General features: G+C 41.1%; 1 protein-coding gene across 3 annotated transcripts in view; it reads right to left on the bottom strand.

Moving 5' to 3' along the window:
• The window catches only part of psd (pleckstrin and Sec7 domain containing), a 320,624-nt gene that overhangs the window by 225,215 nt on the left and 83,165 nt on the right, over positions 1-12,244 (bottom strand). For all 3 annotated transcript variants that reach the window (XM_031906335.1, XM_031906337.1, XM_031906336.1), the window contains 2 exons: positions 2,415-2,473; positions 1,176-1,265 (listed from right to left, as the gene is read on the bottom strand). In XM_031906335.1, coding sequence (XP_031762195.1) covers positions 1,176-1,265; positions 2,415-2,473 — 149 coding nt within the window. The remainder of the gene's footprint in view (positions 1-1,175; positions 1,266-2,414; positions 2,474-12,244) is intronic.

The raw sequence follows: 12,244 nt of genomic DNA, 5'->3' as shown, positions 1-12,244 counted from the left end.
TTTGCCCCCCCCATACACAGTGCCCCCATACACAGTAGCCCCCCCATACACAGGTGCCCCCCCATACACAGTAGCCCCCCCATACACAGGTGCCCCCCCCATACAGAGTAGCCCCCCATACAGAGTAGCCCCCCCATACACCGTAGCCCCCATACACAGGTACCCCCCCATACACAGTAGTCCCCCCACACAGTAGCCCCCCCCATACACAGGTGCCCCCCCACACAGTAGCCCCCCATACAGAGTAGCCCCCCCATACACAGTGTCCCCCATACACATTAGCCCCCCGCATACACTTTAGCCCCCATACACAGTAGCCCCCATACACAGGTCCCCCCCATACACAGGTGCCCCCCCATACACAGGTGCCCCCCCATACACAGTAGCCCCCCATACACAGGTGCCCCCCATACAGAGTAGCCCCCCCCACACAGTGCCTCCATACATGCTGCTGATGCTGCAGCTTCTTCTTCAGTGTACACATGTAAAATTTGTGTGACAGTGTGTAGGTGTGTATGAGTGTATACAAGTGTGCTAAAGTGTGCAAAATAAAAAAAAACCTGTGCTAAATTGTGTACTGTATGTGTGTATAAATGTATGTAAATGTATGTAAATGTATGTAAGTGTGTCTAAGTGTGTATAAAAGCATGTGTAAATGCAAAAAAAAATCACACTTACCCGTTCTGAAGCAGGGATTGCTTGGCTGGTCCTCTGTGCTGCAGTCCTCAGGAGGAAGTGAGGTGGCGGCAGCAGACGCAATCCGATTGCGTCTGCTGCTTGGAGGCCAGTTCTGTGACCATCACGTTGCTGGACCAACATGACAGCCCCCCTGGCTGTCATCGCTAAAAAATCCTTATCTGCCAAACAATGTATGGCGCACGTCGTTCGCAGATAAACCCTTTTTCTGCAAGGACGTATGCCGTACATTGTTGGCAGCTAAAGGGCTAAAATCTTTAAATGGGCCCAAGAGGCATTCTTACACTGTTAATTGCATTGTTATGAGCAATATTAGGGAGAAAGATAAAATATACAACATTACCCCCTCTCTAATAAAAACAACTGATTCTTGCCAACATATATACACTTCTTTTTTACATTGCTATTGCATAAACACAGCACATAACAGGCCATGCATTTTTCCCATATATAGAACAGCCATCCGATGAGTCTCTTACCTTGAGAAGTTCCCTTGGAAAATCTTTCCCTCCATTCAGACCTTCCAAGTTTCCAATGAATTCTGAGCAGGACATCCTCTTGCCAATATTCTAAAAACAACAAAAGTTTGTTTAATATTATGTTATTATACTCCTTTATTTACAAACAGCCTGACATACAGTCCTTGGACTGTGCAAAGAGGGGGTAAGAATGCTGTATGCTAGCTTGAACAGTACTCATTTTTATATTTGTGTGAGTGATGTCCATTTAAATGGTTATCTTGGGAGAAGGACTGTCATACGAGAAAGCTGGACGATGTGTTCCCTAAATATAAACTGTGTTCTGAGCAGCGTGCTGTAAGGTTAGGGTGGATGATGAACATCAGAATCATGGTTATTTCTACCTAAAGTTGTTTGCCACATTAGAGCCCTCAGTACTATGCACTGTGTACGGTTACAATACTTATTGAACATATCAAAGAAATCTCTGTTACAGCTGTATGTGATATAATTACCGTATGGGATCTTAGGTAATATACATAATGTTAATATATTTTTACCTACTGCAGCTAACATGAAATAAAATGTGAAAGAAACATGAAACAAAACACATCTATAGCAAAATGGGGCTACCAGGGGCTCCCAAAACCAAAAAAATAAACCTTTTGGATGAGACTCACTTTCCTTGGGCCCTCGCACCTCGTTGGAGGCAGGGTGTAAATGTGCGCTCCCGCTTACATACTTTAGAACATTGTCTTCTTCTGCCCAAACTCGGGCACTGCAAAGGTCATATTTTAACCCAAGATGGGGAGATCATTTCCTCAACACTAGCTGTCTAAGATCTAAGGGGTAGCTATTTTACCAGTCCCTTACACATATATTAAAAGAAAAGGACACTAGGTTTAAGATGGCCATACACATACTGATGAAACGAGGATGAAACAAGGTTTTGGACGACATTCGGTTCGTGTATGGCGGCTCAACAAGGCCACCGATATCTTAAAAGGCTGTGGATATCGTTCGACTCGCCGATCGGGCGGGTTAAAAGATTTTGATCGGGCGCCACTGAAGGCGCCTGAGCAAAATCTACGTTCAGGGCTGAATCGGCAGAAGGAGGTAGAATTCCTATTGTTTCTATCTCCATATCTAATGATTCAGCCCTGAACATCTGTTGAATGTGGGATCGAAAATTGCTACGTGTATGGCCACCTTTAAGCCTATGGTATTTAGAGAGTGTTAAGTGTAAAATGTTATACATACATGGCCGTGTAGATCTGTGTTCAACAGCATGAGTGCACATGTCAATGTGTGGACACCATCTGGAAGGAAAATAACAAAACAAAATTATTCAATGTACACGTTATATTGTTGATGTTCATCAACAGATTTCATTCTTTTGTACATTAATTGGGGAGTTAGATAATTCATGTATAATTGCAAGGGGAACATGGTAAGTGTAGGTAGGTTGTAAATAAATAGACTGAGGATTGCTCACCTATAAAACTGTGCATTTTGCAGCACATGCAGTATTCTTGAAAGTTTAGCCCTAATTGTGAATGATTTACCTTACTCCCAGATGCTGAAACGAAGCCTGCCCTAGTCATATCTCGCCTTTTATCTACCATATGTCACTTGCCTGAGAAAATAAAATACTCCAAACTAAAATATAAACAAGGCACTTGTGTGTTACTGATTTTCCTTAATTAGATCAGTTAACTTTTATCAACAGCCATGTTCTAGTAGCATAGAAGGGTAAGTGGGTAGAATGAGCATCTTGATCTCCACGGGAAGTGACAGATCTGTTCTCCCTACAGGGACAAACAGGCAGTACCCCAGTAACTACAATGTACATTGAGTGACTGTTAAACCATTATATCTGTATATCTGTAAAGTTGTTTTAAGCAAATAAGCGTTGTAGAAAGGGTGTTGCAGAACAGATTTTGACCCCCAAATTGGACATTAAACTTGAGTTATAAAGTTAAGTGGCTTGGCAACTTGTAATGAAAACCCCCTTTGTATTGAATATTATATGCTCAATCCCAAATTTTTGTAGTTTGGATTAGTTGCACTTCATCCATCCATCATACTTTACTTTTATTTCACTTAGCCTTGGACTGTTCCCAATCCCCTTTTTGTATTTTTCTTATTAACTGACAAATGTACTCCAGTGCAGTTACTTATACCAACCACAGAACTGTACTTCATTATTTTATCTGCAATCAGATCAATGCAGGTTTCTTATTGGTTACACTACTGGTTGCACTGGCCAATATAAGTAAATAAGCTATAATGAACTAAAAGTAGAACCTCAGACTAAAGATTTCTAGATGTATAGGTTAGTCATTTTGCTGCTGAGAGAATAGCTTGCATTTACTGTACTGACACAGTTATGTCAGTTTGCTGGTGAATGAAGACTCAGCTGCTGCAAAATGCTAAAAATGCTAACTCAGATCTCATGGATTTGACTTGGCTTTACACCTAATGCCTCATTGCTGAAGCACTCCATCAATATATCATGCAAATGGACCTGTAGTAAACAGTCTGAATGCTGTCCCTTTCAGTTCTAAGAAATAATTTATATATTCACAGAAAAACATCTCCTTCATCTGTGTACAAAAACCAACACCAATACCCTGCCACCTCTACTGCATCAGAGTAAAAATAATGGACTATAAAGTGGCAAATAGTCACATGTACCATCAGAGTTGGACTGGGCCGCTGGGAAACCGGGAAAAAAGCCGACCCCGGAGCCCAGACCCAACCCTTGCCGGCGTTCCCACTGCCGACGGTGTTCCTCCCCTGACACGTTAAATTTACACATGGGGAGGACATCACTCTGGGGCCCTTGCGGGGGGTTAGGGAGGCTCAATGGGGGCCCTTGCTGGTGGTTAAGGGGTGCAGCATGGGCCCCTAGGGGGTGCAGGGTACGCGGCCAGCAGGGGCACCTGCAGGGCCCCTGGGGTGGCAGCCCCGGTGGCCCCTGCACTCCCAGACCCTGTGTACCATTCTGAGTATAGTGCCTAAATTAGAAGAGAGGAACCCACTGGTAATTCCAGGAGGCATTTTAACAACAGCTAAAGGGCTACAGAGAGGTACATCCCCCTGTTGTATAATGCTGATAATAGCTAACAATTGTTAATCAAAATTATATGTATGTACTTTAATTCATATTTTTCTCCCCAGGGGTTCACTGGGCAAATGACCTCCCTGTCCTACCTTTTAATTGTTCCTGGCAGTATCCATCAAGGCATGTGTAAGGTAAACTATAGATTTTAACCAAAGGGTTATGGTGAGGAGGACTTAAAGGAGACAAACAACATGGTCAGTGCTAAACAGGTGGACTGTACTAGTCACATACTGGACACAAATTATTATATATCTAGTGGGGACATAAAGGGAAGTCTTGTTCCCCCACTTATCTAATGTTCTGCTGTGCAGACAGTGAGTTGGGACATAACAACAAGTAGCACTGTACTTGTAGTGAGTCCACAAACATTTTAATTTGCAGGAGGTTAGTACAGATTTAAGGCTGATGCCACACGAGGCGTAGGGCTGAAATTTTCGGCAAGTGGAAAAACGCTTGCCGAAAATTCAGGTGCAGGCACATGTAGCCGATATACGCATGAAAACACGAGACTTTGCATTCTCTCGCGTTTTCATGCGTATATCGGCTACATGTGCCTGCACCCGAGCGTATCTCATTCATTCGGGTGCAGGCACAAGTAGCAGGCGTAGGGCCGAATTTTCGGCAAGCGTTTTTCCGCTTGCCGAAAAAATCAGCCCTACGCCAAGTGTGGCATGAGCCTAAGAAATATTCAAGACTAATACAAAAGGATGGCAGAAATGGACAATAGCCTATAGTGCAGACAAACAGGAAGAAACAAGAAATACACCAAAAAAACCCTAAGCAAGCTAACATGCGTTTTAAGCTTTGATTTTTTTTTTTTTTTTAAATCCTCTGCCACTTGGGTCTAAAAAAAAAAAAAACCTGGATAGAATGAGTAGGGTAGGGGCTATAACCAGAGGGGCTTGAGGGTGGGGCAGAATTGGATAAAATGAGTTGTAATAAAGGGTCTGATTGCATTTACTAGCATATACATTGCCTGTAATGCTTATATTCACAGACAGCATTTAGGCAGTAATCCCCTCCTGATTACGTTTACTCACACTAAGAATATAAGGGTGCAGGGAGTTGCAACAAACTAATACTTTTTATTCTCTCCCAGAGATCAAGATGTTATCACAGTGACACATGGCAGAAAACTGTTGTTCACAATATTGCAGACTTGTCAGCTATAACATGCCTATCCTTTGCTAACTAAACCTATTCTACTCACTCTTGTGTTGACATGACTCTTCCTCTAAGGTACTGTCTGGTAGATGTTCTTCCTATGAAGCGTGCCTGGGCTTGTGTGCTGTCTCCTTTATATCCTCTGGCCACACCCTTCTTGAACTTTCTAGGCGTTTCCCTCTCTGGCTCCCCCTGGTGGCTAGACACTAAACTACAACTTAAGCTACTTAACCTAACTTAACATTTCCCAATACTAATATCTAGTGGCAAAACACTGCAATTAACTCCAAAATGACCCCCTTACAAGCACTGTATTAAATGGGGCAGCAGCAAGTCTCTGCAATCCAAAATAAAGGAGTATAGACCTGCAGCAAATCTGCAAAATCATATCCATTTATCTGATGGCATAACTATACTTTTCTAAAATGTAAAATTGTTTTGAACACTGTAACTTACCACACATGGCAAACCCCAAATAACATATTTGAAAACATAAAATCCCCAAGTCCCTGTAATTTATGGGCAGTATTAAATTTATATCCTGACTGGTGTTCTTTCATGGCCTCCTTACATTATAGGGTTTGCTTATGTTTACAGAAAATGTAAATGATTGCAAAATGATGATAAAACAGCTCTATTGGATTGCTAGATGTGTTCCTTTGGTGTGAACACTTATTAGATGAAAACAGCAGATAAATATTAAATAAACAGGCAAAAGAATTACCTAAGATGATATTAAACGAAAGAAATTAGCAACTGCTTCAAAAATTAGCCAGAGAGAACATTAACTGCCTATTTGAACACATTTTATGCAAGACTGGATTACATTAGCAAAACAAATGCTGATGTTCTGCTCTGCTTTGGGCAAATACTGTATATTGTAAACCAATGCAACTCTTCTAGGTTATAATGTCTTGTAACTAATAATAACAATGAATGCAGGGAGTAAGTAGCCATTTGGGCAATATGAACCGCGAGACATCACTAAATATAGATTAGAATTGGTGACACCACTAAGAACTGTTTAAAAGTATATATTTTACAAGTTATATGTGGCTGTTGTATAAAGTACAATACATAGCAAGTCACTCTGTACATAATATCATTTAATACAAAAATGATAATTTACTCTTATAATTTACCATTAAATAAGCCATACAAAACAATATATACCATACAGTGACACTGGGAAAAGCAGCACATAGGTTTTCAAGGCATAAACGTTGGCATGTAAGAGAATACCCCCAACATTTCAAGTCTTTGGTCAAGGGGCATTTTGCATTGCTTATTTAATTGTAAACTATGAACTAGACAAAAGATGAATAAAAATCATGTATGTGTTTGGATTAATGATATTGTGTGCACAGTGACTTGCTGTATGTTGTACCTTTTTGGTTCTGTTGGTAGGAGCCTTTAGTCTTGCACTTGTAGATGGCTGTATTCGGGTCCGGTGCCACCCAAGGCACCAATACAATTTTTAGGAAAGATGTTCTCAAATTCTTAAGAAAAACAAATTAGAAAACCCTAATTTGAATTTTAACAAATCAACCTCTGTGTCTCATTAAGAGAGATAGTTATAAGATGTACATGTCTTTTATGTATGATATCATTATGTTGTTAGGTACATATTTTTTGAAGGGGTAGTTTACCTTTAAATTAACTTTTTACTATGTTATAGAATGCAATTGGTCTTATTTTTTTTTTTAGTTTTTGAATTGTTTGTCTTCTGCTAGCTTTCAAATGGTATTCACTGACCCTGGCAGCCACAAACTATTGCTCTGATATCTTACAATTTTATTGTTACTTTGTATTACCTAGTTTTCTATTCAGTCCCCCTCCTATTCATATTCTAGTCTTTCATTCAACCCACTGCCTGGCTGCTAAGGTAAACCAGCCCTACCAAGGAGAGAGCTGCAGAACATGGGCGGAGGGTGACTTTTTTGTTTGGGGAGGCTAAAGATGGGCCATGCATAGGCTGACCTACAGCTAATGAGACTTAGTGGATTCGCTGCTGGTGTAAAAAATTAACCTCCCAACTACCTCTTGCGGTTCCCACTGACTTCCAGGGATACTGCGCAAAAGTGTGGGTGGGAGTGCTTTTTTTTACCCTAAAATGCTTAGGATGGAAAAGTATTTATACCTGCACTTCTGTGAGGGGTTCTCCATACATTTGTGTTTGTGATCAGTTAGCTTAAAGGAGTAATTCACCTTTAAATTAACTTTTATTATGATGTAGACATTGATATTCTGAGATAATTTGCAATTGGTCCTCTTTTATTTTTAGCAGCTATCTGGTTGCTAGGGTCTTATTTGCCCTTGCAACCAGGTAGTGGTTAAAACAAGAGATGGGAATATGAATAGTTAAAGGGGACCTGCCACCCTAAGAAATAACTCCAAATTATTTTCTATATTGTTAGTTGAGCAACATAAAGTTCACTTACTTTATATAAATAATATAAATCTTGTTTCATTCCGTCGTGGAATTACTCAATCAAAGCAAGTAGGCAGGCACCATTTTGTGGACACTGTTATGAAGGCAAGCTTTGTATCATGCCAAAATCTTGTGTATGTGCCAGAATGGGGGACCAGATGCTCATGCCCATGCACTGGCTACACAATTAGATGAGGAGGAGGGAGGGGAAAAGTGAGATGTGCAGTGATCTAGGTAGTGTTGAATGGAAAGCTAAAGTTATTGTCTGCCCCGCCTCTATGCCTAAGGCATAGAGGTGGGGCAAGCAATATATGATTGACAGCTGGGATTTTTAAATGCCTTTAATATGGGTTTGGATGTGTTAGTATAAAAATGAATTTGGATTTCATGTTTAATTTGAAAAGGACTTTTATTATACAGCTTTTTATGTCTGGGTGACAGGTCCACTTTAAGGGGCCTGCATGGAAAAATAAGTGATACAAAATTACAATAATAATAAAATTGTAGCCTCACAGAGCAATACTTTATGGCTGCCAGGGTCAGTGACCCCCATTTGAAATAGCTCCCCAAGCCCAAGCCCTGTCTGCATCTGTGCCTTGATTGGTCAGTTTTTCTGTCTGTCAAGAAAGCTGTTCTCTGATTGGAGAATCCACAAGAAGAAAGATCCAATCAGAGCACAGCTGATTAAAGCAGAACCGGAGATTGCACGAACAGAAGATTTCTAGGACAGTGCAGAAACGGAGTGAGGTGGTTTTTCTTTTTGTTTTTTTTTATGGTGCCAAGCAGGTTTGGGGAGGCTCAGCCTACCCTAGCCTTATTGAAAATCCGCATATGCTGCAGAAATTCCAAACTGGAGAGCTGCTGAATGAAAAGCTAAGGCTAATGCCACACGTACCGTATGAAGTGTATATTCAGCAAGCCGAAAACCTTTTGCTGAGAACAAGATACACACACCTAAAAATCTTCGGACATGTGCTTGCACCCAAATGCACTGAATATGCTCGGGTGCAGGCACATGTAGCCAATATTTGCCAAAAAAACACGAGACTTTGCATTTTTGGTGGATATCGGCTACATGTGTCTGCACTCAAGTGTATTCAATGCTCTCCTGGTGCAGACACAGGTAGAAGGATTTTTAAGCATATGTAGCGTATTCTCAGCAAGCGGTTTTCAGCTTGCCAAAAATATGCTCCATACGCTACATTTGGCATTACAAAAAAATAAAAAGTTAATTTAAAGGTGAGCAACAAAGAAAGTCTATTGAAAATGAATAGCATATTTGTTTTGTTTTTTTCTCTATATGTTAATTTATGCCATGCCTTACAATTCTAGAAATAATTCATTACAAAGAGCTGACTGAGTAATTTCTGTGTATTGCTTTTACCCCAGACTCATGGAGAACATGATGTCACTATGTTACAGCCACCTGTCATAACCTGCTGATCTCGATGAGACAAATTCAGGTGGCACAGACATTTTGGCTCAGTTTTTTGAAACTAACACTTCTTTTTTACACCAAAATAGTATACATGGATATAGATACACCAACATTTTTTACATGGCTTTATGACTACGCATGCTTTAAATGTAAAAATTAAACTTTTCTTCACACCTTGATCTATAAATACATACCCCCCAACTGTCCCGCTTTGAGCGGGACAGTCCCGCTTTCTATAGCACATCCCGCTGTCCCGGATAGTTCCCTGAATGTCCCGCATTTCCGTAATAGATTACGGAAATGCGGGACATTCATAGAACGATCCGCGACAGCAGGATGAGAGGTCTTAAGCTGAGCGCTCCAACTCCTTGAGCTGCTTCTCTTCTTATCTGGCTACTTCTCCGGCGGTCCCAGGCCCTTTTATAAGGTTGCGCCCGAGCGTAATGACGTCACACGGGACGCAACCTTATAAAAGGGCCTGGGACCGCCGGAGAAGGAGCCACATAAGGAGAGAAGCAGCTCAAGGAGTCGGAGCGTGTATGGGGGCTCTGTGTATGGGGGGCTCTGTGTATGGGGGGCACTGTGTATAAAGGGTACTGTGTATGGGGGGGCTCTGTGTATGGGGGGCTCTGTGTATGGAGGGCTCTGTGTTTGGGGGCACTGTGTTTGGGGGGCTCTGTGTATGGGGGGGCTCTGTGTATGAAGAGCACTGTGTATGGGGGGCTCTGTGTATGAAGGGTACTGTGTATGGGGGGAACACTGTATGGGGGGCACTGTGTATAAAGGGTACTGTGTATGGGGGGAACACTGTATGGGGGGCACTGTGTATAAAGGGTACTGTGTATGGGGGGCACACTGTATGGGGGGCACTGTGTATAAAGGGTACTGTGTATGGGGGCACTGTGTATAAAGGGTACTGTGTATGGGGGAACTGTGTATGGGGGGCTCTGTGTATGAGGGGTACCGTCTCCCCTGTGTATGGGGGGCAAAACTGGTAGATAGTTATAACTCACTTATAACTGACTGCCTTTTCTCTATATTTGTATTTTATATGTAGGAGTTGCTATTTTGTTTTCCTTAGGTAGTACAGTATGAGGGTACAGCACATTTGCATCTGATCCCGCCATTTCAACTATATAAAAGGAGTATTTTTAGAAAAAAAATGGGGTGTGTTAATTGGGGCGTGGCCACAAAAGTGCGCGCGCCAAATCTTTTTGTCCCTCTTTTCGCTTTTCAAATGTTGGGAGGTATGTAAATATATATTTTATATATGCAAATGTGCCCATCAGACTTTTGTCTAGCAACATGCAACTATGGCTGTGAAAAAATTCATGCTTCATAGGGAGTAAAGTATTACACACTGGTTGCTGTTCTTAGAAAAAAGAAGACATATTTAATAATTACCCCATAATCCCTAAATCTAATCATACAGTAACAAATGTCACTGCTGACTAATAAGTGCTTATTGACTGGCAGAAACTGTGATACATCATTAAAAATAAGAGCCATTATGCCATTACTCTCTCCATATTGGTATGTAATTGCCATTAGCATAATGTGGACCGTGATGCTGCTCTTGGCACCAGTTATGCTTGATAATAAGCAAAAATGTGACCAATTTCTAAACAAGTCTGTATCATATAAATCACAGGCCATAGCAGGAACATACATTTATCTTGCTTTCAGTATATCTGAATATTTATTAGATAATTATGTCATTTTAATTCCTGTTGGTATATGATACACCTTTGTTGTGTTTATACAAATGTGATTGTAAACTCTCTATATATGTATGTCCTCTTTTGTCTTGTCCCAATAGACACCTTCTAATAACTCATAACTTTGTTTTGCTTACATTATTACTCCCCTTGTACCTGTTACAGGTATCAGACCCCTTATCCTGAAACTCATTATCCAGAAAGTACCGAATTACGGAAAGGCCATCTCCCATAGACTCCACTGTAGTCAAATAATTCACATTTTTAAATATTATTCCATTTTTCTCTCTAATAATAAAACACCAGCTACCAACTAAGATATAATTAATCCTTACTGGAGCCTAAACAATCCTGTTGGGTTTAATTACTGTTTAAATAATTTTATTAGCAGAGTTAAGGTAGGAGATCCGAATTACGGAAATAACCCTTATCGGGAAAACCCCAGGTCCCGAGAATTCTGGATAACGGGTCCCATACCTATACCATCAGAATACTGATCCTTTAAAGAAAATCATGCTATTTCCTCTATTTCCTGCCCAGGAGCTCTGGGTAAAGGGAGGCAGGATTGTTTTTTGTTATAAGTTTGTGGTGTGCACTTAGAATTGTATCCTGAAGAAAGGAGGGTGTATCCCCCCGAAACGTTGATCAAGGTGGTCACAATAAATGGGGTAAGCTCCCCGACTGCATATATTTGTGTGTGCGGCTCCATTACAAAAACAGAATTTTGGGCAGACCAAAAAATGTCCAAACATTAATTCTTTTATCAGTGATAAAATATGGCTGGTGATGGGTAGAGTTTCTCAAACCTCAAAGCACTACTCCCTTTAGTTCCTATAAAAGATAGCTGACTGCTTGTTCTTTTGACAAACTCACCATGCTCTGACTGGCTCAGAGTCTGAAAAGAAGAGAAGATCCCACCAGAGTACAGTGGGACAATGTGATGAAACGTGCATGATATTCCGAAAAGTGTAAGGTGCTGTCATGTGTGATATGGCCAAAATACACAGGCTGTATTTTAACTGTATCAGGGTGTGGGCTACTCTGCTGCTTTGTCTCTGCCATGAATGTATTCCAAGAAGGGGGCCCGGAATAGAACGAGGCAGGAGTTGATTGTACGGTGCCATGACAAAGTTAGGAAAAAGGCCCGGGAAAGTTTTTGGGGCTAGGGATTATGGGTAGTGTAGTCCAGTAGGGGATTGGCTAAGTGGAGAA

The sequence above is a fragment of the Xenopus tropicalis genome, chromosome 7 (assembly GCF_000004195.4).
Source record: "Xenopus tropicalis strain Nigerian chromosome 7, UCB_Xtro_10.0, whole genome shotgun sequence".
NCBI classification, from domain to species: domain Eukaryota; kingdom Metazoa; phylum Chordata; class Amphibia; order Anura; family Pipidae; genus Xenopus; species Xenopus tropicalis.
The sequence above is the reverse complement of the archived record's forward strand: the minus strand, read 5'-3'. Positions and strand labels throughout refer to the sequence as shown.